The following is a 27,991-nucleotide window of genomic DNA, read 5'->3' as shown; positions in this document are numbered from 1 at the left end:
TTTTTGATCAAAATGTGTTTGTTTATTTGAAATTTAAATTTCACTGGTGATCCTGTATTTAATCTAGCCATCCTGCTAGGAGCATCCTATTTTAAAAGGAAATCACACCTGACAAGAAGGCAATCAGCAGTAGCCTCACTCTGATGATGAGGTAATGACAACCAGTGAGACACAGCTTCATTGGAAGAAAAAGAACAACACAAAGCGAAAACATGTAAGAAAACCAGAGTTTAACATCGTAAGGCAATTCTCCTCCAACTGAAAATACACAAATGAAAAAGAAAACTATAGTCTATAGCAAAGTAGAAAACAAAATCCAAAGGGAAAAATGTCATCACTCAAGTACCTTAATTCACACAAATATCCTAATTTACGCGAGTGGAACCCCACAGGGTTCCACGATCCTCCTAAGCCCTTCCCCTGTCATCCCACTTTGTATCACACAGGTGACAAATCATTCTCAATTTTCTCATTAAAACAGAAAAGACCTGGACCTGAGGGCAGGGTCCTGAGCCAGTCATCTGGAATGGATTTTCCGTTGGCGTTTGAAAGTCCCCAGCTGACGGAAGGCTGTGTGACACTCGGGGCACACGTAGGGCTTGAGCCCAGAGTGGGTGCGTCGGTGAACATTGAGGTTCCCTCGGTGGCAAAAAGCTCTGTCACACTGCTCACAGCGGAAAGGCTTCTCCTGGGTGTGGGTCCTCTTGTGAGTGCGCAGCGTGGAGTTGTGGGCGAACTTCCTGAGGCAGACATCACAGCTGTAGGGCTTCTCGCCAGTGTGGATCCGCTGGTGGACCCGCAGGTCTGAAGGCTGTATGAACCCTCTGGCACAGATGTCGCATTGAAAGGGCCTCTCTCCTGTGTGTGTCCTCTGGTGCAAGGTAAGCTGAGATTGACAAGGAAAGCTCTTTTTGCACACCTTGCATTCAGAGGGTGCCCGTCCCGGGGTTTCTGCTCCCTCAGGAAGACTGGTGGGTCCAACGGTGCCAGAGGAACGAATAGAATGGGACCCAAGCTGTCCTGAGAACTCTCCTTGGTCCAAACACGTGGCTGCCTCTTGACCCACGTCTTGGCAAGTGGGACTGCTCTCCCGCTTCCTTTTGTTACGTCTGTGATTCTTCAGAGGACCTCGTCTGGATCCACTTGGAGTGGAAACGTCTCTCTCTGGAACACAAGAGGAAAGGGTTCAGAGCCACATTTGAAGTATCACTTCCTTCCTAGGGACTCTCCCCTCTCTCCCTGCCCTCCCAGAATCTTCTGAAAGAAGAGACTCAGCAACATATTTATCAAGGAGCATTTTCCATGGTGCCAGTCTTATTGGAACCATCCCTAATCTTGGCTACAGTCTTCACAGCATCGAAAGTACCTAAGGGTCTAGCTGATGAAACACTCTGGAACGTTGACGATGGAGAAGGTTGGCATTGAAGACCCAACTCCTATGCCACAACACCAAGGGATGGAAATCCTGGGTATCCCTTCCTGGACATCAGTGGAGGCAGGCAGTACTTCCTGTAGTCTCCAAGTTTTTAATACTCACCATGATCCTGCAGAAGTTCAGGCTCTTGAGATGAAAGGGTTCTTGTCACTCCTGTGTCTTCCAGCAGGTCCTTCACCAAGTACTCCTTGGAGGGCGTCTGACCCTCCAGTTCACCTCTTTCAGGAATGGTCTCTGGCGGGAGAGCTTTCTGGCCCTGACAAAGGGCAACCAAGCAGAGTCAATCCCACTGCCTTAGCCCACGGCAAGCTCTGTCTCCTCTTTCCCCACCCACCTCGTACCCTGATCTCACACTCCAGCTTTCTGAATATCAGTTTGGGAGATATGTCCTGACTGCTTCCCATCACCCTGATTGGCAATCCTCTTCTGATTCCCATGTCAGTCCTTGATCTATACCGACCACCTCTGGCAAAAGTCCAGACTTCACAGCTGGCACTGCCAATTATCTTTGCACCTATCTCTCCACCTCATCTCACAGTCTCCAGGCCCTGAATCTGAAAGCAGAGGATTCTGGCTCTAGGGCTCCTGACTTCACCACTTGTTGATACCTTGCCTGGATTTGTCTTTGTCATGGAAGGTGGCCTGGGGCATAATAAGATGACAAGCAGTATAGCTGTTATACTATATAGCTCTGTTCTATACTATATAGCTCCATTAATGAGAAATCAGTGGCATCTCCTCCCCCGATTCACATTTCAAAAAAATCCACTCTCTCCAGACATACTCCAAAATCTGAGGGGGAAAATGACTCCAACGGGGAACTTGTTATGCAATTCAAGGTGTTTACAATATCCCCCAATATTAAGTGCCTCTGATGAAATCCATCATGGGTGAAACCGCTGTGAGTGCACTTATGCCTGATGAACTGACCCAGCACCATCCTGTGGAAACAGGACTCCTCTGCCCTCATGCTTAGGGCCACAAGCTTTCATGGTGAAGGACTATGAAAGATGGATTGTCTTCATTCTCACACTGGCTGGAAAATGCCGGGAACGGAATGCATCCATGGGAATTCCTGGAGGCAGTGGGTCCATTCCTGTCCTTTGCCCAGTTCTCCCAATTACTTCCGCAGCCACCCCCACCCGACCCCCTTCTACCTGCTCCCAGACTGGAGGTCAGGACATCACACTCACCTGCCCCCTCGACAGGTCCTTGGCTCCTGGCAGATGCTGCCCATCTTGGCTTTCCTGCTGGCCCTCGTCTGGAGGGATGACACTGACTGTAGGCTGGGGCTCCCTGGCTCGGTCTCCCTCACTGTGCCCCTCACTGACCTCAGATCCTAACATCTCAACACCCGAGACGGGCATCAAAACATCCTCGCCTTGGACACGCACTACAGCCTGTGAGGAAAAATTCAGATAGGATCAGTCTCCCTTCACAAGATCCAAAAAGGTATTCATTGCGTATCCCACCCTAGGAGCCCACCTCCTGGGAATGACATTTGAAAGACCAACACCCTCCAAGTGAGGATCAACAGAAACATCTCCAGTGATGCCACAGGCAAGTGCTCACCCCTCTGGGAATCCCTGATTTAGAGCCAAGCCCTCTGATCCTTCTGCTTCATCTCCCACCTCCCAGCCCCTCATCCCACCGTTCCCTGTCTCACAGGGTCACTAGGGTCCTACTCACCCATTTCTTCAGTTTCTGCTTCTTTCTCAGCACCTCCTCCAGATCCTTACAAGTCTCGGCACCACTACTCTTGACTAAGACCTGGATCTCAGGCGGCATGCACATCACGAACTGCTCCAGCACCAGCCTGTCCACCATCTCCTCCTTGGTGTGAAGATCCGGCCTCAGCCACAGCCCGCAGAGTTCACGGAGCCTCCTCAGAGCCTTGATGGGGTCGGATTCGTCCGAGCTGCTAAACGTTCTGAAGCGGACGCGCAACTCTTCCAGGTCTGAGTCGCGGTTTTCCCTTCGGGTGTCTTGGCCTGGCGCAGACGCCGGCGACTCTGCTCCGGGGCTGTCCGCGACGGGGCCACGACCCCTTGTCTGGTTCTCAGCCATACCGACTGTAGAGCTTTTCAGTAGGACTCTGGGCAAATGCTTCTAGAAGTCCGTGCCCAACTGACCCCGATCGAAAGGAATTTCCTCTTGCTTTTCCTCAGGAATAGATTCAGTGTTCAGAAATAGGGGGCAAAAAAGAAAAAAGAATGCAGCCAATTAGTTTTATTTTCATCCACCCTACCATCCCTCATCCCAATATTGGGCAGTATTCCCCCCTCAGAATTTCACACCAGGGACAAGAATCCATTCTCTTACTCCTCCGCCATCCATCTTATACTACAAGAAACTGTGTGGTCACAACTGTCCACAGGGCGGTGCTTAAAAGCCCTTGTTGAAAAAATGAACCACCCCACAGGCCACCATGGAGTGTGGAAACAATCTCATCTCACAGAAGATTCCACAAATGAACCACGGTTTATGTGTGGCCGGAGGAGATCGGTGGATTTCACACGGTCTCTGAGCGAATGCAAGGGGAACAGAAAGCCAGGACTTACTGAAACCCACTTCCACGGGCCCTGACTCTCTAGCGTTCTCTTTAGACACTTCCCATCAATTACCTCCTTGAAGCCTTCTCGCCTCGGTCCTCCTCAGTTGGGGACTCGCTCTCCAACTCGGCTGGCGGAGACACGTCTCTCTTTCGCGCTGGAGAAACGCCGGCCCTCTCGGCCTGTTACCCGATCGGCGCATGGATTCGGTGAGGGCGGGGCGAAACGTTCTAGATAATCCCTCTTTACTTAATCACAGGGATTCGATTGCCCACGGAAACTCGCTCAGGAGAACCACGATTTGCTAAAGAGGCCTCCATAGTGATTTAGCGACAGATTCTGTGTATTTTTGTTGTTGTTCTGTTTTTGGCCAAGCAGGGAGGCAGGTGCCATCTTAGTTCCCAGACGGCGGAAGGACACCACGGCGCCTGCCGCGGGAGCGCTGAGTCTCACCCGCTGGGCGCGCGGGAAATCCCTCGGTTTCCTTTTGGATTTCGTTGATTTTGGACTTCGGGAATGCATTTTGCGATGAACGAACTGGTTTCAATGATCTCGTGAATTTTTGTTCTCGCTGCCTGGAGGGTTTGACGGAGTCAGAGACATGGTGGTGGGAGCCAGATCAGTTTGACTCCTCTCGTCTTTTCTGTTCTTGTGAGATAAGGCTTCAAAGGCTTTTCTAAAATCAGCTGATGAGCTAAGGTGTGAGAAAACCCGATTTCTAAGTAGCCTTTTTGAAGAGTAGAAGTTGTACACCTATAGGAAAGAAGAATGACACCTTTCTCTTTCAGAAGACTTCCTGTTCGAAACACCTCGGGAAGAAATCCCCGAACAAGTATGGAGTTAGTCAATCTATCTCAGCATAGTAACAGCCATTTAGGCAAAACCACGGCTATCACCTATTCCCTGTAGAAAAGTCTTAGAAACTACTCAGACACTCTTTGACAGAAATGTGTTTATTTGAAATTTAAATTCCACTGGAGAGCCTGGCCTCTGTGCCAGGGACATGCAGTTTTACAGTGAAGTCCCGCCTAACAGGAAGGCAGTCAACAGGCTCAGTTTCATGATGAAGTACTGATAACTAATGAGACATGATTTCAGTAGAAGAATAACAAAAGAAAGCAAAAACTTATTGAAACAGGCTACACTAAAGTAGAAAACAAAATCCAAAGGGAAAAATAAGCCATCACTCAAATATCCTCCACATTCATATAAATTTAACCCCCCCGGACCGAATATCCTCCGAAGCTCTTCACATGTCATCCACCCTTTGTGTTAGAGAAGTGACAAATCATTGTGAATTTCCTTCTTGGAGCAGAAAGGACTTGGACCCGACGGGCAGGGTCCTGGGTCAGTGGTTCCGAATGGGTTTCCTGGTGGGATTTGAGAGACCCCAGGGAGCAGAAGGCCAGTGACACTCGGGGCACATGTAGGGCTCAAGACCAGAGTGTGGCCACTGAGGTTCCCATGGTGATTGAAAGCTTTTTCACAGTGCTCACAGCAGAAAGGCTTGTCTTGGGTGTGGGCCCTCTGGTGAGCATGCAGCATAGAGTCGTGGGGGAACTTATTGGGGCAGAGATCACTGCTGTAGGGCTTCTTGCCCATGTGGGTCTCCTCGTGAACACACAGATCTGGTGGCTGCATGAACCATTGGACATGGATGTTACACTTTTTTTTTTTTTTAATTTAGAGTTAAAGGGCCATCTCTCTTAAATGCAGTTCCAGTATAAGGGCCCATTACTTTGATAAGCACGGGCTCAGCAGAAGACTCAAAAGGATGTGTGTAAAAGAATGTTTCCAAAGGCTCCAGAGATGACCCCAACTCTGCTTCCTGCTTCCCCTGGACAACACTCCATCTCCTGAGTGGGGCGGCTTCTTGTTCCAGCTGACTTTAGGAATGTCATAGTGCTCCGTGAGCATGTCCAGGTGTCTGTTGAAGTCCTCCACTCTCTGCTTGTGGGTTTTGGATGCTTTCTTCAGGATCCTCTCCATTTGTCGCTTCTCCTGCACCTTCTCAAAGGCCACCTGGTCTGGGGTCCGCTTATCGAGGTGGTGCCTCAGCTCCTCCTCCTAGTTCTTCTGGATTTTGCCCATCGTTTCCAGGAGTTTTGCCTTGTCTCTGCCCTTTTTCTTCTTCCGCTTGGTCACGTCAAGCTCTGTGACTCCTTTGAGCTTCAGGGGTCCCTTTGGACCTGCTCGTAGGAGTCCATGCTGCCCATTTTTGGATTCGGATTTCTAAAAGGACAAAAGTCCGGGGTCGGTTTTCTGAAATGGAAATTGGGACGATATCGTTCTCCTCTGTAGATCCGAGAGGTTTTTGTGTGTGGGGTAACACAAATGAACACAGATGAACATCTCTGCTTAGTCCAGGGGGCCAAGGTTCAGAAAGCCTTGTGGAATAAATGCACCACACCACACCACCGCATGGAGGGTGGCAACACCCTATAAATCAGGGTGATTTATAAACCTATAAATCAGATGGAGGCAGGAAAGGGGAGCCTGAAAGACCTCTTAATTAAAATGTCTTTTATGCAAGCGAAGGATCCGTGTTCCGTTATATTTCCAAAGTTCCTTTTACATGTTTCAAGTCCGTTTTTCCCCCCTCACAGAGAGCTCGGCAGTCAACCCTTTAAGGGAGATCCACTGCTTTCACAAGGTCTTTGAGCTGATGCAAGGTGAGTAGAAAACCCGCCTTCCGAAACCCACCACCTCCTTCTGTATTGCTTCCCAAACCTTCTCCTTAGATGTTCTCACTCATCACTTACCTCCTTTGAGCCCTCTTGCCCTCAGCCTCCTCAAGTCGATGACTGGCTATCAGTGCGTGTCTGGGTCTGAAACATCTCTATTTATAGAGAGCCGGGGGAAATGGCAAGGGTCCCTACTTGTTACCCCATCAGCACAGTGATTGTGTAAGGGCGGGTCAAGCCATTTATATGACCTCATTTTAGATAATCCAGTTTATCCATGGATCCAGTTTCACATGGACACTCCACCAGAATAAACCCAATTTATCCAAGAGGCCTCCATGTTGGTTTTGTGGTAGACTTCTCTGATAGCTCAGGTGGTAAAGAATGTGCCTGCTATGCAGGAGATGCTGGAGTAATTCCTGGGTCAGGAATCTCTTCTGGGGAAGGGATAGGCTCCCCACTTCAGTGTTCTTGGGCTTCCCTTGTGGCTCAGCTGGGAAAGAAGTAAAGTGAAAGTCTTTCATTCATGTCCAGCTCTTTGTGACCCTGTGGATATACCGTCCAATGAATTCTCCACCCCAGAGGACTGGAGTGGGTAGCCGTTCCATTCTCCATGTGATCTTCCCAACCCAGGGAGCGAAGCCAGGTCTCCCACATTGCAGGCAGATTCTTTACCACCAGGGAAGCCTGTGCACTTTTTGGCAGTAAGATTGATTTTCCTGGTCTAGAATATACTTTTCTCATTTACCTGGAGAGTTGGAAGGAGTCAAAGCATAGGTATCTGAAAGTTTTAACCAGTTTGGTTCGCCTATGCGTCCCTGGTGGCTCAGTGGTAAAGAATCTACCTGCCAATGCAGGAGACGTGGGTTCACTCTCTGGGTTCGGAAGATCTCTCGCAGAAGGAAATGGACAACGCACTGCAGTATTCTTGCCTGGAAAATTCGATGGACAGAAGAACCTGGTGGGCCATGGAATAGCAGAGTTGGACACAACTCAGCGACTAAACAACCCTTTTTAAAATTCCGCATGTCAAGATCTCGGACGAAGTCAGAATCTGGAATGTTGTGCAGGGGATGTGCCACTTTTGGGGTGGCAGTCTGCCTTTTCAGTAAGTACGCTTTGGTGTGGTGCAGACACTGGTGATTCTGATAACAGTGGTCTAGGACTATTCCATGACCCCACAAAAAATGTACATTCTTTAGCCATAGTGACTGAGGAATTTACTAGCAAAATGTTGAGCACATGCTTCTAGAAGCCCATGACAATTCACCCCTATGTAAAGGGATTTCCTCTACCTTTCTTCAGCAATGTATTCACTGTTCAGAAGAATGGGGGCAAAAGATAAATGAACAGGACTAGTTTCATTTTATTCCACCCTTCCATCTCCTCTACATTCCTCATCCCAATACCCAATACCATTCCCTCACTGCTACACTCTTTCATATTGAATGGACCTTAGTCCATCCATCATTCTTCTGACATCCACCTTTTCAGGAAAAAAATGTTGAAATGTCTGAAAGGCTCCCTAGATTTTGATTTCTGTAGTCTGGGACTATGTTGTTCTTTGCTGTACTTTCAAGAAATTTACAGTGTGTGAGACTCCTCAAATGGATATGAACAGCAATGCCAGGTTTTATATTATTCAGTCAAGACAAGCCACCAGGCAAGGCTCTCAGTCATTCTTCTGGGGAAAAAAAATACGAGGAAGCCTATTTAAACACTGAATTCCATGTAGTATAGTGACGTTGGAAATGTTAAGCACAGATTGTCCACCCAAAACATGTCCTTGCTGTCACTAGGGTATTTATTAGCTCCAAGGAAGGGACGCACAAAAGGATCCAAAGAGAATCAAGTTCCTGATCACATACTTGTTATGGTCATGAAACACACAACATACAATTTTGACTCTTTTATAAAGTGTACGATCTTCTTCCACCGAGTTTGGTCACAATTTTGTGCAGCTGTCAATGTTGTCTACTTCCAACTCTTTTCATCACCCCAAGAACAAAATGTGAATCATGAAAAGTCCCTCCCCATTCTCTGCCCACCTCCTCCCTTACCCTTGTCAATCCATTCATCTACTTCTTGCATCTATGGGTTCAGTTCAGTTCAGTTCAGTTGCTCAGTCGTGTCCGACTCTTTGAGACCCCATGAAAGGCAGCACGTCAAGCCACCCTGTCCATCGCCAACTCCCGGAGTTTACTCAAACTCATGTCTATTGAGTCAGAGATGCCATCCAACCATCTCATCCTCTGTCGTCCCCTTTCCCTCCTGCCTTCAATCTTTCCCAGCATCAGGCTCTTTTCAAATGAGTCAGTTCTTTGCATCAGGTGGCCAAAGTATTGGAGTTTCAGCTTCAGCGTCAGTCCTTCCAATAAATATTCAGGACTCATTTCCTTAAGAATGGACTGGTTGGATCTCCTTGCAGTACAAAGGACACCCTAGAGTTTTCTCCAACACCAAGGTTAAAATGCATCAGTTTTTTGCCTCTCAGCTTTCTTTAAGTCTAACTCTCACATCCATACACGACTACTGGAAAAACCATAGCTTTGACTAGCTGGACCTTTGTTGGCTAAGTAATGTCTCTGTTTTTTAATATGCTGTCTAGGTTGGTCATAACTTTTCTTCCAAGGAGCCAGAGTCTTTTAATTTCATGGCTGCAGTCACCATCTGCAGTGATTTTGGAGCCCTACCGCCACCCCTGAAAATAAATTCTCTCACTGTTTCCACTGTTTCCTCATCTATTTGCCATGAAAGGATGGGACCGGATGCCATGATCTTAGTTTTCTGAATGCTGAGTTTTAAGCCAAATTTTTAACCCTTCTCCTTCACTTTTATCAGGAGACTCTTTGGTTCTTCTTCACCTTCTGCCATAAGGACGGTGTCATCTGCGTGTCTGTGGTTATTGATATTTCTCCTGCAAATCTTGATTCCAGCTTGTGTTTCATCCAGCCCAGCTTGTCTCATGATGTACTCTGCATATAAGTTACATAAGCAGGGTGACAATATACAGCCTTGACGTACTCCTTTCCGATTTGGAATCAGTCCTTTGTTCCAAGTCCAGTTCTAACTGTTGCTTCCTGACCTGCATACAGATTTCTCAGGAAGCAGCTCAGGAAGTCTGGTATTCCTGTCCAACAATTTTCCACAGTTTCTTGTGATCCACACACTCAAAGGCTTTGGCATAGTCAATAAAGCAGAAGTAGATGTTTCTCTGGAATGCTCTTGCTTTTTCAATGATCTAATTGATGTTGGAAATTTGATCTCTGGTTCCTCTGCCTTTTCTAAATCCAGCTTGAACATCTGAGAGTTCATGGTTGATGTACTGTTGAAGAGTGCTTGGAGAATTTTGAGCATTATTTAGCTAGCGTGTGAGATGAGTGCAATTGTGCAGTAGTTTGAGCATTCTATGGCATTGAAATGGAAACTGAACTTTTCCAGTCCTGTGGCCACTGCTGAGTTTTCCAAATTTCTTGACTTGTTGAGTGCAACACTTTCACAGCATCATGCCTGAGGATTTGAAATAGCTCACCTGGAATTCCATCACCTCCACTAGGTTTGTTCATAGTGATTCTTCTTCAGGCCCACTTGACTTCACATTCCAGGATGTCTGGCTCTAGGTGAGTGATCACACCTTCGGGATTATCTGGGTCGTGAAGATCTTTTTTGTACGGTTCTTCTGTGTATTCTTGCCATCTCTTGTTAATATCTTCTGCTTCTCTTGGGTCCATACCATTTGTGTCCTGTATTGTCCCCATCCTTGCATGAAATCTTCCCTTGGCAAATCCAAATCCTTTCTCACACCCTCGGAGAGCAGTGCTCCTCACACTCTCTACCTTCTCCTCCACTCCCCAGCCACCTTGCACACCTGACCATACCAAGCCCAACTGGTTTTGCAGTCTAGTTTTAGGGTTTTCTTCCACTGTCTGGAAAGTCCTTCCCCCGACACACTCAGGCTGTCTTCAGATCTCAACACAATCAGTGGTTCTTTGGAGACGGACAGGCCTGGCTGTTGCTTTATCGCCCGGCATCTCACTCCATCACTACGATTCCTCAATAGGAGTTTCTCAGCCTCGGTATGTATTTTCTCTTTTAAATCCATTAATTCTGGCTGTGCTGGGTCTTTGTTGCTGCTCCTGACGCAGGGCTCCTCTCTAGTCGCGGGCACAGGCTTCTCACTGCAGTGAGCTCTCTCGTGGGGAGCCCGGGCTCTCGGGGCTCTGGGCTTCAGTAGTGGCAGCTCCCAGGCTCGGTGCTTGTGTTGCGCGGCCTTAGTTGCTCCTGAGCACTGGGAGGCCTCCATAGTGATTTAGTGACAGATTCTGTGTATTTTTTTTTTGTTCTGTTTTTGGCCAAGCAGGGAGGCAAGTGCGATCTCAGTTCCCAGAGCGCGGAAGGAAACCACGCCGCCTGTAGCGGGAGCGCCAAGTATCACCCGCTGGACCGCTAAGTCTCAACCGCGGGACCGCTCGGGAAATCCTTCGGTTTCCTTTTGGATTTGATTGATTTTGGACTTTGGGGACTGCATTTTGGGGTGAACGGCTTGGTTTTAATGATCTCGTGAATTTTCGGTCTCACTGCCTGGAGGGTTCGACGGAGTTAGAGACATGGTGGTGGGAGCCAGATCGGTTTGACTCCTCTCGTCTTTTCTGTTCTTGTGAGAAAAGTCTCCAAACGCTTTTCTAAAATCAGCTGATGAGCTAAGGTGAGAGAAGACCCGATTTCTAATAGCCTTTCTGAAGAGTTGAAGTTGTACACCAATAGGAAAAAGGAATGACACCTATTACTTTCGGAAGCCTTCCTTTTTCTAAACACCTCGGGAAGAAATCCCCGAACAAGTATGGAGTGAGTGAATCTATCTCAGCATAATAACAGCCATGAGGGCAAAACCAGGCTATCACCTATTCCCTGCAGAAAAGTCTTAGAAACTATGCAGACACTCTTTGACAGAAATGTGTTTATTTGAAATTTAAATTCTACTGGACAACCTGGCCTCTGTGCCAGGAGCATGCAGTTTTACAGTGAAGTCCCGCCTAACAGGAAGGCAGTCAACAGTAGGCTCAGTTTCATGATGAAGTACTGATAACTAATGAGACATGCTTTCAGTAGAAGAATAACAAAAGAAAGCAAAAACGGATTGAAACAGGCTATACTAAAGTAGAACACAAAATCCAAAGGGAACGATAAGCCATCACTCAAATATCCTCCTCATTCATGTAAATGGAAGCCCCTGGACCCAAAATCCTCCGAAGCTCTGCCCATGTTATCCACCTTTTGTGTTACAGAAGTGACAAATCATTGTGAATTTCCTTCTTGGAGCAGAAAGGACTTGGACCCGAGGGCAGATTCCTGGGCCAGTGGTTCCGAATGGGTTTCCTGGTGGGATTTGAGACACCCCAGGGAGCAGAAGGCAGGTGACACTCGGGGCACATGTAGGGCTCGAGCCCAGAGTGTGACCACTGAGGTTCCCACTGTGGTCAAAAGCTTTTTCACAGTGCTCTCAGCAGAAAGGCTTCTCTTGGGTGTGGGTCCTCTGGTGAGCCTGCAGCGTGGAGTCGTGGGGGAACTTCTTGGGGCAGAGATGGCAGCTGTAGGGCTTCTCGCCCACGTGGGTCTCCTGGTGAACACACAGGTCCGGAGGCTGCATGAACCATTGGACATTGATGTTGCTTTTTTCTCTTTGTAATTTAAAGGGCCCTCTCTCTTTAATGCAGTTCCAGAATAAGGGCCCATTACTTTGATAAACACGGGCTCAGCAGAAGACTCAAAAGGATGTGTGTAAAAGAATGTTTCCAAAGGCTTCAGAGATGACTGCAACTCTGCTTCCTGCTTCCCTTGGACAAAACTCCATCTCCTGGGTGGGGCGACTACCTGGTCCAGCTGACTTTAGGAATGTCATAGTGCTCCGTGAGCGTGTCCAGGTGTCTGTTGAAGTCCTGCACTCTCTGCTTGTGGGTTTTGGATGCTTTCTTCAGGATCCTCTCCATTTGTCGCTTCTCCTGCACCTTCTCAAAGGCCACCTGGGCTGGGGTCCGCTTGTCGAGGTGGCGCCTCATCTCCTCCTGATTCTTGTGGATTCTTCCCATCGTTTCCAGGAGTTTTGCAGCAGCAGCAGCAGCAGGATGGCTAGATTAAATACAGGTTCACCACTGTAATTTAAATTTCAAATAAACAAACACATTTCTATTAAACAGCTGTGTGTTTTCTCTTCTAAGACTTTGTTACAGGTAGGTGATTGTCATGGTTTTGTCTATGTGGCCATTAGTATGTTGAGATATGTTCCCTTTCTACATGTTTGGATAGTGCTTCCTTAGGTATTTAGAAAAAGAAGGCTTCTTAAATTGATAAGTGTCATTCTTTTCCCTTGCTGCTGCTAACTGCTGCTAAGTCACTCCAGTCGTGTCTGAAATTGTGCGACCCCATAGATGGCCGCCCACCAGGCTCCCCTGTCCCTGGGATTCTCCAGGCAAGAACACTGGAGTGGGTTGCCATTTCCTTCTCCAATGCATGAAAGGGAAATGTGAAAGTGAACTCGCACAGTCATGTCCGACTCATAGCGACCCCATGGACTGTAGCCCTCCAGGCTCCTCCATCCATGGGATTTTCCTGGCAAGAGCACTGGAGCGTGGCGCCATTGACTTCTCATCTTTTCCCTACTGGTGTACAACCTCTGGTTTTTGTGATGCCTCTCTGAAATGGTTTCTTACAGTTGATCTCATCAGCTGATTTTAGACAAAATCTTTGATGACTTATTTCATGAGAAAGAAACAAGATTAGGCAACCCAATTTGATTACAACCATCGGATTACAATTATTGGACTGCCTCACAGTCTCCAAGCAGAAAAAATTCATTAGATCAGGAAAATCAATCTGTTTCCACAAGAAATGCCATCCATGAAGTCTACAGTAAATAAAATACATTAGAGAAAGTTTACTGCAAACCAATATGGTGGACTCTTTAATGGTTCTTCCTGTTGGAGTCTCCACAGGAAATGGAGTCTACCCAGATTATCCCAAGTGGTTCCTTCCATGCCCTTTATCGAATCACTGGGATGATGAGGTTATGGCCAGAAATTCCTGGAGATTCACCCAACTCTCTATAAATACAGACATTTCAGCTCCAGACACACTTTGAGAGCCAGTGCCTGACCTGAGGAGGCTGAAGGCAAGGGACCTGGAAGGGGTAAGCGGTGAGTGGGCACGTCCAAGGAGGATGGCTAGAAATCAGGACACACGGGTGGGTTTCAGAAAGGTCTCACTTTCTGTTCATCCTACATTAGCTAGGAGACCTTGTGACAGGAGATCTTACTCTAACCCCACGTTAACAACGGTTAATCCAGGTCTTCTGCGAGGGGAGAAGAATGTTTCCACTAATGTTGCTTTGAGGTGGCTCGTTTTCTTCAAGGGTTTCTGAGCGGCACCCTATGGCCTTTTAAAAACTACATATATGTTTATTATTAGTTTTAAGTTTTTAATTCCTTGATTTTGGCTGGGCTGGGTCTTCTTTGCTGTGAGGGCTTTCTCTAGTCGTAGCTAGTGGGGACTACTCTCTAGCTGAGGGGTATGGGCTTCTCATTGTGGTGGCTTCTCCCGTGGGAGAGCTGGGAGTCTACAGCTCGGGTTCAGTAGTTGCCCCTCTCAGGCTCAAGAGTTGTGGTGCACAGGCTTCGAGGCAGGCGGGGTCTTCCCATATCAGGGATCAAACCCATGTCCCCCTGCATTGGCAGGCAGATTCCTAGCCACTGGACCACCAAGGAAGCCCTATGGCCATTTCTGACCAGACAGTTTTATGAAATATTGAATGAGTCGGGGAATGGTGTTCAATATTGGGATGTAGGGAAGACAGAAGGGTGGGAAAAAATGAAACCCATTTGTTTCTCTTTTTTTTTGTCTCCCTAGACTGCTAACCAGTGACTTTAATGCTGAGGAAAAGCAGAGGAAATCCATTTCCATAGGCGTCAACTGGGCACCCACTTCTAGAAGCATTTGCTCAGAGTCCTGCTGGAAATTTCCTCCATCAATATGGCTGAGGACCAGCCATTTTTTCAGGGTTCTGGACACATGACAGACAGCCCTGGGGCAGAGTCACCGGCATCCGTGCCACCCCAAGACACACTCATGGAAGACTCAGACTGTGACCAGGAAACCTGGCACATCCGGTTCAGAACATTTAGCAGCTCAGAGGAGTCCGACCCCGTCGAGGATCTGAGGAGACTCCGTGAACTCTGCCATCTGTGGCTGAGGCCAGATCTTCACACCAAGGAGCAGATGATGGACAGGCTGGTGCTGGAGCAGTACATGTTCTGCATGCCCCTGGAGTGCCAGGTCCAGCTCAAAGAAAGTGGGGTGCAGAGTTGCAAAGCCCTGGAGGACGTGCTGAGAAATAAGCAGAAACCCAAGTAGTGGGTGAGTAGGACCTTAGTGATGGGTGTGGGAGGAGGAGACACGTGCAAGCTGCAGGGATCACAAGATAGGACCTGCGGGTTTGGCTCTGTATCAGTGGTTCCCAAACAGGTGAGAGAAGTTCACAATTGGGCAATTTGGGAGATACTTCTGACTGTCTCAACTCGAAGGATGTAGATCTTTTACACCAAACGGGAGCTTCTATTGTCAATGACATTGGATGCCTGAAAGGTACATTCCAGGCCTTATAGAGACTGATCTTGATGATTTCTCCCCTCACAGACCATAGTCTGCATACAAGGGCAGAAATATCTTGTACATGATCCCGATATTGAGATGGTTGAAGCCAAGGCCAGTGAAATGGACGATGAGAGAGACCCGTGGGAGGAGCCCCAAACCCCCGTTAGGGTCATATCTCCAGAGGATAGCCAGGAAGGAAGTCAAGAGCTGCAGAATCTGCCAGGACCCACGAACCTGTCTAGGGAGCAGGTGAGAGCCTGTAAGCAGGTAGAAGAGAGGCAGGTTGGTGTGGCTGCTGGAGTAATGGGGAGATTTGGCAAAGAACAGGAATGGACCCAATGCTTCCAGGAATTCCCATGGATGCATTCAGTTCCTAGGCTTTTTTTTCTAATCAGTGTGATAAAGAAGATAATCCATCTCTGTCCCTCTGCTATGAAAGCTTCTAGTCTTAGAACTGGGGAGAAGGGAATCCTGTCTTCCTTATATGATGCTAGGTTCAATTTGCTGCAGGTAAATGCACTGACAGCTGATTTACCCAAGGCCACTTTGCCCAAGGACACGTCATATTTCAGAATATGATCATTCCTTGCAACTGATGGAGTGACTCAAAAGTGGACTCATTTTGCCCCCCAGTAGACATTGGGCTTCCCTGGTGGTTCATATGGTGAAGAATCTGCCGACAATGCAGGATACCTGGGTTCGATGCCTGGGTCAGGAGGATCCCCTGGAGAAGGGAATGACTAGCCACTCTAGTGTTCTTGCCTGGAGAATCCCATGAACAGAGGAATCTGGCAGCTATAGTCCATGGGTTTGCAGACAGTCAGACACGACTTAGCGACTAACACTTTCCCTTTCAGACATTGAAGAATGAATGGAAGGCAGTTGATTTGTTCAAATAAGGTTGGGTATAGGCAGCGGATGCTATTGACTTGCATGGAGTAGAGACCAAGAATACTGGTCATCAGCTTCCTATGTACTGGGTAACCACCATTGCAAAGATGCATCCAGGCAAAGTCTCCAACAATGATGGAGTCAAGAGAGCTGGACCTAGAGTTCTTTACTTCCAGAGTCAGGGGCAGGCAGGAGTGGGTATGATTTGGAGAGACCTATGCATAGAGAAGTCAGAGTGCCAACTGTGATGTCCTGATTTGATTGCAATATACGGTCTGAATAGATCCAGGACAGACTGAGTTTCAGCAGATGATTATCAATCAGGGTGATGGGGTGGACCAGAAGAAGTCAGGGCATATCCCCTACAATGACATGAAGAAAGTTGGAATCTTAGATCAAGATACGAGGGAGATGGGGAAACAGGAAACAGTTTTCCATGGACTAAGGTAAATGGCTTCGACTCTGCTTGTTTGTCCCTTGTCAGGATGAGAGAGCTCTCTCACCAGAGACTGTTCCTGAAACAGGTGAGCTGGAGGGTCAGACGCCCAGGGAGAACTTGGAGAAGGACCTGCTGGAAGACAGGGGAGAGACAAAAACCCTTCAATCTCAAGAACCTGAACTGCTGAAGGGTCCTGGTGAGTATTCAAAACCGTGGAATTCAGCAGAGTTAGTGACTCCCTCCTATGGTGGCATGGGGCTGGGTAGCCAGCATCACCATCCTTGGATGGGTGGGTGGAGATCATTGTCCAGTGCCAACCTTCTCCATCATCAACGTTCCAGTGTCCCACAGTCCAAGCTCTTAGCTTGGTTGCTTGATGGGAACTTCTCAGCCAACATCAGAGTTCCAGTGAGGCCAGCCACACAGAAAATGCTCCTTGCTAAATGTGGTGCTGAATTTCTTTCAGCAGATTCTGGGAGCATAGAGAGACAGAAGAATCCTCAAGAAGAAACTGATATTTAAAATGTGTCTCCTGAACCCTTTCTTCCTGTGTTCCAGAGGGAGACGTTTCCACTATGAGTGGATCAAGACGAGGTCCTCTAAAGAATCGCAGACATGTCAAAAGGAAATGGGACCGCAGTCCGACTTGCCAAGACGTGCGTCAAGAAGCAGCCATGTGTTTGGACAAAGGAGAGTTCTCAGGACAGCTTGGGTCCCGTTCTGTTGGTTCATCTGGGACCGTGGGACCCACCAGTCTTCCTGAGGGACCAGAAACCCCGGGACAGCACCCTCTGAATGCAGGGTGTGCAAAAAGAGCTTTCCTTATCAATCTCAGCTTACCCTGCACCAGAGGACACACACAGGAGAGAGGCCCTTTCAATGCGACATCTGTGCCAAAGGGTTCATACAACTTTCAGATCTGCGGGTTCACGAGCGGATCCACACTGGTGAGAAGCCCTACAGCTGTGATATCTGCCTCAAGAAGTTCACCCAGGACTCCACCCTGTGCGCTCACAAGAGGACCCACACCCAGGAGAAGCCTTTCCGCTGTGAGCAGTGTGACAGAGCTTTCGGCCACCGAGGGAACCTCAACGTTCACCGACGCACCCACTCTGGGCTCAAGCCCTACGTGTGCCCTGAGTGTCACACAGCCTTCCGTCAGCTGGGGACTTTCAGACGCCACCGGAAAATCCATTCCAGATGACTGGCTCAGGACCCTGCCCTCAAGTCCCAGAAGGAAATTCGGGATTATTTGTCAGTTATGTGATACAAAGAAAGGGTGACATTTGAAGAACTTACGATCATACTGGAACCCGATGGGGTTCTATTCACTTGAATTTGGTGAATATTTGAGTGACGACTTATCTTTCCCTTCAGATTTTGTTCTCTACTTTAGTGTAGCCTGTGTTTGTGATAAGTTTCATCTTTGTGTTGTTCTTCTTCAGTGAATGCAGGTCTCATTAGTTTTCAGTACTTCTTCGTGAAATTGAGGTCACTGCTGATTGTCCCCCCCTCCATTAGGGAAGATTTAATTGTACAGTAGGATGCTCTTAGCAGAGTGGCCAGATGAAAAAGAGGATCACCAGTGAAATTTAAATTTCAAATAAACGAAGACATTTCTGTCAAATAAGTGTCCTGTGTATTTCCCCTTTCTAGATTTTTTCTTGTTATTTTATATTTTAACTTTACAATATGTATTGGTTTTGCCATATATCAACATGAATCCACCACAGGTATACACGTTGTCCCCATCCTGAACCCTCCTCCCTCCTCCTTCACCATACCATCCCTCTGGGTCATCCCAGTGCACCAGCCCCAAGCATCCACTATCATGCATCAAACCTGGACTGGCTACTTTTTCATATATGATATTATACATGTTTCAATGCCATTCTCCCAAATCATCCCACCCCATCCCCAAGGCTTTTTTTATATGGAGTAGGTGATAGCAGCAGTTTGTTACATGCCCATTATTATGTGGAGATATCATCCCTCTGTAAGGCTTCCCCAGTGACTCAGCGGTAAAGAATCTGCCTGCAGCACAGAAGACCCAGGTTCGATCCCTTCATCAGGAAGATCCCCTGGAGAAGGGAATGGCAACCCACTCCAGAATTCTTGCCTGGAGAATCCCATGGACAGAGGAGCCTGGCAGGCTATGGTCTGTTGGGTTGCAACGAGTTGGACACGACTGAGGTGACTAAGCACCCACTCGCGCATTTAAAGTACCTGTATTCTTTTGGAATTATGAACTGTTAGGTAATGTAGTATTAATGCCCATTTGAACATTGAGATTCTAGGGTGTCTCAGCTAGAAAAGATTCTTCAAGGTAGCACTCTTTCATCCCACTTGACTGTCCTCCAGCAGAAATGAAGAGAGGTCATTTGGAGCAGAATGGAGTAAATAAAAGTATTTCTTTTCAAAGAATCAGCATTTTCTTCTATTAATTAGCCTGGGAATTTGCTGGGGGAGGCAAACTCAAGGATGATATTGTAATAGATATTGGTGTCTGGCTGCTCCACTTAAAAGCCAATGCAGAGGCCAGGTTGGGGGGAAGGAATGTTAGCTTTATTCTGGATGCCAGCAACTGTTGAAAGTGAAATTGAAGTCGCTCAGTCATGTCCAACTCTTTGCGACCCCGTGGACTGTAGCCTACCAGGGTCCTCCGCCCATGGCATTTTCCTGGCAAGAGTACTGGACTCGGTTGCCATTTCCTTATCTAACAACTGTGGAGGCGGGGCAGACGTCTGTCCAATGGCTGACTCCCCCCACCTCCCACCCCAGACAATTAATGAGCAACAGCTTTTATAGATGGAGGGCGGGGGCTACAGGCAGAAACAGCGCAGTCAGCTCTGACAATCATCTTGAAACTGGTCATCACTGGTCTGATCAGTGTCATCTTGATTGTTGTCAATACAGTTAACCTTCAGGTCCAGGGTACATTTGTTTTCATTTCTTGGGTCAATTCTCAGAATTGTGTCTGCTTCTCTCATGGTTTCCCAGGAGGCTCAGTGGTAAAGAATCCGCCTGCCAAATCAGGAGACGTGATTTTGCTCCCTCGGTGGGGAAGATCCCCGAGAGAAGAGAATGGCAACTCACTGCAGTATTCTTGCCTGGAGAATCCCAAGGACGGAGGAACCTGGTTGGCTACAGTCCATGGGGTCACAAAGAGCCACTTCACTTTCTTTCACTTTGCAACTCCATGCACTGCAGCACTCCAGGCTTCCCTGTCTTTCACTGTCTCCCAGGAGTTTGCTAGAACTCGTGTCCATTGAGTCAGTGATGCCATCCAACCATCTCATCCTCTGTTGCCTCCTTCTATCTCAAAGGATGTTAACTTACAGGCCCAAGATGGAGGCAACTAATTCAAAGAAGCAATATAGAATATAAAGCCTGGGTCTCTTCAGAAACAGGGGTATTAGAACCATTATCGAAGAATCAACACAAGAAATTAATACAATGAAATATGAATAAGACTTCAAAACACAGACCCAGTTAAGTACTAGTTAAGAAAAGTGAATAACAGGGCTTCCCCGGGGGCTCGGAGGTAAAGGCTGTGCCTGCCAATGAGAGGACACGAGTTCCATCCCTGACCCGAGAAGGTCCCAGGGCTCAGGAGCAACTAAGGCCATGCGACACAACCACCAAGCCTGGGAGCCGCCACTCCTGAAGCCCAGAGCCCCGAGAGCCCGGGCTCCACACAAGAGAGGTCACTGCAGTGAGAAGCCTGTGCCCCACGACTGGAGAGGAGCCCTGCGCCCTGAGCAGCAACAAAGACCCAGCACAGCCAAAAATGAATGGATTTAAAAATAAAATACATACCGACGCTGAGAAACTGCTATTGAGGAAACGTGGTGATGGAGTGAGATGCCGGGTGATAAAGCAACAGCCAGGCCTGTCCATCTCCAAAGAACCACTGATTGTGTGGAGATCTGAAGACAGCCTGAGGGTGTCGGGGGAAGGACTTTCCAGACAGCAGAGTAAAACCCTACAAACTAGACCGCAAAGCCAGTTGGGCTTGGTGTGGTCAGGTGTGCCAGGTGGCTGGGGTTGGAGGAGAGGTAGAGAGTGTCAGGAGTTGTGCCCTCTGAGGGTGTGAGAAAGGATTTGGATTTGCCAAGGGAATATTTCATGCAAGGATGGGCACAATAAAGGACAGAAATAGTATGGACCCAAGAGAAGCAGAAGATATTAAGAAGAGGTGCCAAGAATACACAGAACTACACTAAAAAGATCTTCATGACCCAGATAATCCCGAAGGTGTGATCACTCATCTAGAGCCAGACATCCTGAAATGTGAAGTCAAGTGGGCCTTAGGAAGAATCACTATGAACAAAGCTAGTGGACGTGATGGAATTCCAGTTGAGCTATTTCAAATCCTCAGACATGATTTTGTGAAAGTGTTGCACTCAATAAGTCAGCAAATTTGGAAAACACAGCAGTGGCCGCAGGACTGGAAAAGGTCAGTTATCATTCCAATCCCAAAGAAAGGCAATGCCAAAGAATGTTAAAACTACTGCACAATTGCACTCATCTCACATGCTGGCAAAATAATGCTCAAAATTCTCCAAGCTGGTCTTCAACAGTACATGAACCATGAACTTTCAGATGTTCAAGCTGGATTTAAAAAAGGCAGAGGAACCAGAGATCAAATTGCCAACATCAATTGGATCATTGAAAAAGCAAGAGCGTTCCAGAGAAACATCTACTTCTGCTTTACTGACTATGCCAAAGCCTTTGTCTGTGTGGATCAGAAGAAACTGTGAAAAATTGTTAGACAGGAATACCAGACTTCCTGAGCTGCCTCCTGAGAAATCTGTATGCAGGTCAGGAAGCAACAGTTAGAACTGGACTTGGAACAATGGACTGATTCCAAATTGGGAAAGGAGTACATCAAGACTGTATACTGTCACCCTGCTTATGTAACTTATATGCAGAGTACATCATGAGACAAGCTGGGCTGGATGAAACACAAGCTGGAATCAAGATTTGCAGGAGAAATATCAATAACCTCAGATACACAGATGACACGACGCTTTTGGCAGAAAGCAAAGAAGAACCAAGGAGTCCCTTGATGAAAGTGAAAGATGAGAGTGAAAAAGTTGGCTTAAAATTCAACGTTCAGGAAACTAAGATCATGGCATCCAGTCCCATCCCTTCATGGCAAATAGATGGGGAAACAGTGGAAACAGTGAGATAATTTATTTTTGGGGAGGGGGAGCTCCAAACTCACTGCAGATGGTGACTACAGCCATGAAATTAAGACTCTTGCTCCCTGGAAAGGAGTTATGACCAATCTCGACAGTGCAGTAAAAAACAGAGACATTACTTGGCCAACAAAGGTCCAGCTAGTCAAAGCTATGGTTTTTCCAGTAGTCATGTATGGATGTGAGAGTTGGACTTAAAGAAAGCTGAGAGGCAAGAAACTGATGCTTTTGAACCTTGGTGTTGGGGAAGACTCTTGAGTGTCCTTTGGGCTGCAAGGGGATCCAACCAGTCAATCTTAAAGGAAATCAGTCCTGAATATCATTGGAAAATATTTCAGCTGAAGCTGAAACCCCAACACTTTGGCCACCTGATGCAAAGAACTGACTCATTTGAAAAGAGCCTGATGCTGGGAAAGATTGAAGGCAGGAGGGGAAGGGGACGACAGAGGATCAGATGGTTGGATGGCATCTCTGACTCAATAGACATGAGTTTGAGTAAACTCCGGGAGCTGCTGATGGACAGGGTGGCCTGACATGCTGCATTTCATGCCATCTCAAAGAGTTGGACACGACTGAGCGACTGAACTGAACTGACCTGAACTGAACCCATAGATGCAAGAAGTAGATGAATGGATTGCCAAGGGTAAGGGGGGAAGTGAGCAGAGAATGGGGAGGGACTTTTCATGATTCACATTTTGTTCTTGGGGTGATGAGAAAGCTTGGAAGTAGACAACATTGACAGCTGCACAACATTGTGAACGAACTTGATGGACCAAGATCGTACACTTTAGATAAGAGTCAAAACTGTATGTTGTGTGTTTCATGACCATAACAAGTATGTGATCAGGAACTTGATTCTCTTTGGATCCTTTTGTGTGTCCCTTCCTTGGAGCAAATAAATACCCTGGTGGCAGCAAGTAAATGTTTTGTGTGGACAATCTGTGCTTAATGTTTCCAACGTCACTATACTACATAGAATTCAGTGTTTAAATAGGCTTCCTCGTATTTTTTTCCCCCAGAAGAATCATGACGGAGAGCCTTGCCTGGTGGCTTGTCTTGACCGAATCATATAAAACCTGTCATTGCGGTTCATGTCCATTTGAGGAGTCTCACACACTGTAAATTTCTTGAAAGTACAGCAAAGGACAACATAGTCCCAGACGACAGAATCAAAATCTAGGGAGCCATTCAGACATTTCAACCTTTTTTTCCCATAAAGGTGGATGTCAGAAGAATGATGGATGGACTAAGGTCCATTCAATATGAAAGATTGTACCAGTGAGAGAATGGTATTGGGTATTGGGGTGAGCAATGTAGAGGAGATGGAAGGGTGGAATAAAATGGAACTAGTTCTGTTCATTTATCTTTTGCCCCCATTCTTCTGAGCAGTGAATACATTGCTGATGAAAGGTAGAGGAAAACCCTTTACATAGGGGTGAATTTGTCATGGGCTTCTAGAAGCATGTGCTCAACATTTTGCTAGTAAATTCCTCAGTCACTATGGCTAAAGAATGTACATTTTTTGTGGGGTCATGGAATAGTCCTAGACAGGCTGTAATCAGAACCACTGGTGTCTGTGCCGCACCAAAGTGTACTTAATGAAAAGCCAGGCTGCGACCCCAAAAGTGGCACGTTCCCTGCAGAACATTCCAGATTCGGACTTGGTCCGAGATCTTTACATGTGGAATTTTAAAAAGGGTTGTTTAGTCGCTGAGTTGTGTCCGACTCTGCTATTCCATGGCCCACCAGGTTCTTCTGTCCATCGAATTTTCCAGGCAAGATTACTGCAGTGTGTTGTCCATTTCCTTCTGCGAGAGATCTTCCGAACCCAGAGAGTGAACCCATGTCTTCTGCATTGGCAGGTAGATTCTTTACCACTGAGCCACCAGGGACGCATAGGCGAACCAAACTGGTTAAAATTTTCAGATACCTATGCTTTGACTCCTTCCAACTCTCCAGGTAAATGAGAAAAGTATTTGCTAGATCAGGAAAACCAATCTTACCTCCAAAAAGTGCACGGGCTTCCCTGGTGGTACGAGACAGCAAAAGAGACACTGATGTATAGATCAGTCTTATGGACTCTGTGGGAGAGGGAGAGGGTGGGGAGATTTGGGAGAATGGCATTGAAACATGTATAATATCATGTATGAAACGAGTCACCAGTCCAGGTTCGATGCACGATACTGGATGCTTGGGGCTGGTGCACTGGGATGACTCAGAGGGAGGGTGTGGGGAGGGAGGAGGGAGGAGGGCTCCGGATGGGGAACACAGGTATACCTGTGTTGGATTCATTTCGATATTTGGCAAAACTAATACAATATTGTAAAGTTTAAAAATAAAATAAAATTAAACTAGAAAAAAAAATAAATTAAAAAAAAAAAAAGAATCTGCCTGCAATGCGGGAGACCTGGCTTCGCTCCCTGGGTTGGGAAGATCCCTCGAAGAAGGGAACGGCTACCCACTCCAGTCTTCTGGTCCAGAGAATTCCATGGACTGTATATCCACGGGGTCACAAAGGCTCGGACAGCTAAAAGATTTTCACTTTACTTCTTTCCCAGCTGAGCCACAAGGGAAGCCCAAGAACACTGAAGTGGGGAGCCTATCCCTTCTCCAGCAGATCTTCCTGACCCAGGAATTACTCTAGCATCTCCTGCATTGCAGGAGGATTCTTTACCCCCTGACGTAGCAGAGAAGTCTACCACAAAACCAATATGGAGGCCTCTTTGATATACTGTGTTTTTTTCTGGTGGAGTGTCCGTGTGAAACTGGATCCATGGATAAATTGGATTATCTAAAATGAGGTCATATAAATGGCTTGACCTGCCCTTACACAATCGCTGTGCTGATGGGGTAACAAGCAGGGACCCTTGCCATTTCCCCCATCTCTATAAATAGAGAGTTTTAGCCCCAGACACACTCTGATAGCCAGTCACTGACTTGAGGAGGCTTAGGGCAAGAGGGCTCAATGGAGGTAAGTGATGAGTGAGAACGTCTAAGGAGAAGGTTTGGGAATCAGTACAGAAGGAGGTGGTGGGTTTCAGAAGGCTGGGTTTTCTACTCACCTTGCATCAGCTCAAAGGCCTTGTGAAAGCAGTGGATCTCCCTTAAACTCCATATTAACTACGGTTGGGTGCTGAGCTCTCTGTGAGGGGGGAAAACGGACTTGAAACATGTAAATGGAACTTTGGAAATATAGCGGAACACGGATTCTTCTCTTGCAGAAAAGACATTTAAATAAGAGGTCTTTCAGGTTCCCCCTCCTGCCTCCATCTGATTTATAGGTTTATACATCACCCTGATTTATAGGTGTTGCCAGCCTCCATGCTGTGGTGTGGTGTGCTGCATTTCTTCCTCAAGGCTTTCTGAACCTTCGCCCCCTGGGCTAAGCAGACATGTTCGTCTGTGTTCATTTGTGTTAACACGCACAGAGAGACCCTCTCAGATCTACAATACAGAACGATATTGTCCCAATTTCCATTTGAGAAACCTGACGCCCCCTGACTTTTGTCCATTTAGAAATCCGAATCCAAAGATGGGCAGCATGGACGCCTACGAGCAGGTCCAAAGGGACCCCGGAAGCTGCAAGGAGTCACCGAACTTGGCGTGACCAAGCGGAAGGAGAAAAAGGACAGAGACAAGGCAAAACTCCTGGAAACGATGGGAAAAATCCAGAAGAACCAGGAGGAGGAGCTGAGGCGCCACCTCGACAAGCACACTCCAGCCTAGGTGGCCTTTGAGAAGGTGCAGGAGAAGCACAAATGGAGAGGATGCTGAAGAAAGCATCCAAAACTCACAAGCAGAGAGTGGAGGACTTCAACAGACACCTGGACACGCTCACGGAGCACTATGACATTCCTAAAGTCAGCTGGACCAAGTAGCCGCCCCACCCAGGAGATGGAGTATTGTCCAGGGGAAGCAGGAAGCAGAGTTGGGGTCATCTCTGGAGCCTTTGGAAACATTCTTGTACACATATTCTGTGAGTCTTCTGCTGAGCCCGTGCTTATCAAAGTAATGGGCCTTTATTCTGGAAGCGCATTAACAGAGACGGCCCTTTAAATTACAAAGAGAAAAAAGCAACTTCCATGTCCAGTGGTTCATGCAGCCTCGGGACCTGTGTGTTCACCAGGAGACCCACTGGGCGAAAAGCCCTACGGCTGCGATCTCTGCCCCTAGAAGTTCCCTCACGACTCCACGCTTCACGGTTACCAGAGGACCCACACCCAAGAGAAGCCTTTCTGCTGTGAGCACTGTGAAAAAGCTTTCGACCACAGTGGGAACCTCAGTGGACACACTCTGGGCTCGAGCCCTACATGTGCCCCGAGTGTCACCGGTCTTCTGCTCCCTGAGGTCTGTCAAATCCCACCAGGAAACCCATTCCGAACCACTGGCCCAGGACCCTGCCCTCGGGTCCAAGTAGGAAATTCACAATGATTTGTCACTTCTGTAACACAAAGGGTGGATGACATGGGACGAGCTTTGGAGGATATTGGGTCCAGGGGGTTCCATTTACATGAATGAGGAGGATATTTGAGTGATGGCTTATTGTTACCTTTGGATTTTGTTTTCTACTTTAGTGTACCCTGTTTCAAAAAGTTTTTGCTTTCTTTTGTTATTCTTTTACTGAAAGCATGTCTCATTAGTTATCACTATTTCATCATGAAACTGAGCCTACTGTTGACTGCCTTCCTGTTAGGCAGGACTTCTCTGTAAACCTGCAGGACCTGGCACAGAGGCCAAGCTCTCCAGTGGAATTTAAATGTAAATAAACACATTTCTGTCAAATGTGTCTCATAGTTTCTAAGACTTTTCTACAGGGAATAGGTGATGGCCGTGGTTTTGCCTACATGGCTGTTATTATGCTGAGGTAGATTCACTCACTCCATACTTGTTCGGGGATTTCTTCCCGAGGTGTTTCCAAAAAGGAAGGCTTCTGAAAGTGATAGGGGTCATTCTTCTTTCCTATTGGTGTACAACTTCTACTCTTCAAAAAGGCTACTTAGAAATCGGGTCTGCTCACACCTTAGCTCATCAGCTGATTTTAGAAAAGCCTTTTAAGCCTTATCTCACAAGAACAGAAAAGACAAGAGGAGTCAAACCGATCTGGTTCCCACCACCATGTCTCTGACTCTGTCATACCCTCCAGGCAGCGAGACCAAAAATTCATGAGATCATTGAAACCAGTCCGTTCATCGCAAAATGCAATTCCCAAAGTCCAAAATCAATGAAATCCAAAAGGAAACCGAGGGATTTCCCGCGCGCCCAGCGGGTGAGACTCAGCGCTCCCGCGGCAGGCGCCGTGGTGTCCTTCCGCCGTCTGGGAACTAAGATGGCACCTGCCTCCCTGCTTGGCCAAAAACAGAACAACAACAAAAATACACAGAACCTGTCGCTAAACCACTATGGACGCCTCTTTAGTAAATCGTGGTTCTCCTGAGCGAGTTTCCGTGGGCAATCGAATCCCTGTGATTAAGTAAAGAGGGATTATCTAGAACGTTTCGCCCCGCCCTCACCGAATCCATGCGCCGATCGGGTAACAGGCCGAGAGGGCCGGCGTTTCTCCAGCGCGAAAGAGAGACGTGTCTCCGCCAGCCGAGTTGGAGAGCGAGTCCCCAACTGAGGAGGACCGAGGCGAGAAGGCTTCAAGGAGGTGATTGATGGGAAGTGTCTAAAGAGAACGCTAGAGAGTCAGGGCCCGTGGAAGTGGGTTTCAGTAAGTCCTGGCTTTCTGTTCCCCTTGCATTCGCTCAGAGACCGTGTGAAATCCACCCGTCTCCCTCCGGCCACACATAAACCGTGGTTCATTTGTGGAATCTTCTGTGAGATGAGATTGTTTCCACACTCCATGGTGTCGTGTGGGGTGGTTCATTTTTTCAACAAGGGCTTTTAAGCACCGCCCTGTGGACAGTTGTGACCACACAGTTTCTTGTAGTATAAGATGGATGGCGGAGGAGGAAGAGAATGGATTCTTGTCCCTGGTGTGAAATTCTGAGGGGGGAATACTGCCCAGTATTGGGATGAGGGATGGTAGGGTGGATGAAAATAAAACTAATTGGCTGCATTCTTTTTTCTTTTTTGCCCCCTATTTCTGAACACTGAATCTATTCCTGAGGAAAAGCAAGAGGAAATTCCTTTCGATCGGGGTC

At 47.4% G+C, this 27,991-nt stretch overlaps 2 protein-coding genes and 2 pseudogenes across 3 annotated transcripts; 2 read left to right on the top strand and 2 right to left on the bottom strand.

The window, feature by feature from the left end:
* Nucleotides 1-4,146, bottom strand: LOC129632308 (zinc finger and SCAN domain-containing protein 5B-like). The gene is made up of 5 exons (XM_055553823.1): nucleotides 4,060-4,146; nucleotides 3,125-3,592; nucleotides 2,629-2,835; nucleotides 1,538-1,691; nucleotides 1-1,164 (listed from the first exon to the last, which is right to left on the bottom strand). Exons 2-5 carry the CDS (start codon nucleotides 3,500-3,502, stop codon nucleotides 518-520), a joined length of 1,386 nt encoding a protein of 461 aa, XP_055409798.1. The 5' UTR covers nucleotides 3,503-3,592; nucleotides 4,060-4,146; the 3' UTR covers nucleotides 1-517.
* A 778-nt stretch (nucleotides 4,147-4,924) lies between these two features.
* On the bottom strand, nucleotides 4,925-6,194 carry LOC129632280 (protein FAM32A-like; annotated as a pseudogene).
* Nucleotides 6,195-13,739: 7,545 nt separating this feature from the next.
* On the top strand, nucleotides 13,740-18,274 carry LOC129632262 (zinc finger and SCAN domain-containing protein 5C-like). 2 transcript variants are annotated; one of them, XM_055553773.1, is made up of 5 exons: nucleotides 13,740-13,854; nucleotides 14,571-15,077; nucleotides 15,357-15,563; nucleotides 16,690-16,840; nucleotides 17,203-18,274. In XM_055553773.1, the coding sequence occupies exons 3-5, from the start codon at nucleotides 15,411-15,413 to the stop codon at nucleotides 17,925-17,927; spliced, it is 1,029 nt and encodes a 342-aa protein (XP_055409748.1). In that variant the 5' UTR covers nucleotides 13,740-13,854; nucleotides 14,571-15,077; nucleotides 15,357-15,410; the 3' UTR covers nucleotides 17,928-18,274. The 2 variants fall into 2 exon arrangements, with proteins under 2 accessions (XP_055409748.1, XP_055409749.1); XM_055553774.1 differs by having other exon boundaries at nucleotides 13,783-13,861.
* A 7,115-nt stretch (nucleotides 18,275-25,389) lies between these two features.
* Nucleotides 25,390-26,992, top strand: LOC129632297 (protein FAM32A-like; annotated as a pseudogene).
* Nucleotides 26,993-27,991: the final 999 nt, after the last annotated feature.

This window comes from Bubalus kerabau, chromosome 17 (assembly GCF_029407905.1).
Source record: "Bubalus kerabau isolate K-KA32 ecotype Philippines breed swamp buffalo chromosome 17, PCC_UOA_SB_1v2, whole genome shotgun sequence".
Classification (NCBI taxonomy): Eukaryota; Metazoa; Chordata; class Mammalia; order Artiodactyla; family Bovidae; genus Bubalus; species Bubalus kerabau.
This window is presented reverse-complemented; position numbering and strand designations above follow the sequence as displayed.

Bases quoted from the DNA above. Each gene is read 5' to 3' on its own strand.
- LOC129632262 (XM_055553773.1), top strand. From the start codon at position 15,411: ATGGTTGAAGCCAAGGCCAGTGAAATGGACGATGAGAGAGACCCGTGG. The intron at 15,564-16,689 runs GTGAGAGCCTGT...GTCCCTTGTCAG, and splicing joins CGAACCTGTCTAGGGAGCAG to GATGAGAGAGCTCTCTCACC. The intron at 16,841-17,202 runs GTGAGTATTCAA...CCTGTGTTCCAG, and splicing joins TGAACTGCTGAAGGGTCCTG to AGGGAGACGTTTCCACTATG.
- LOC129632308 (XM_055553823.1), bottom strand. From the start codon at position 3,502: ATGGCTGAGAACCAGACAAGGGGTCGTGGCCCCGTCGCGGACAGCCCC. The intron at 1,692-2,628 runs GTGAGTGTGATG...GCCCTTTGTCAG, and splicing joins AGGACCTGTCGAGGGGGCAG to GGCCAGAAAGCTCTCCCGCC. The intron at 1,165-1,537 runs GTGAGTATTAAA...CTTGTGTTCCAG, and splicing joins TGAACTTCTGCAGGATCATG to AGAGAGACGTTTCCACTCCA.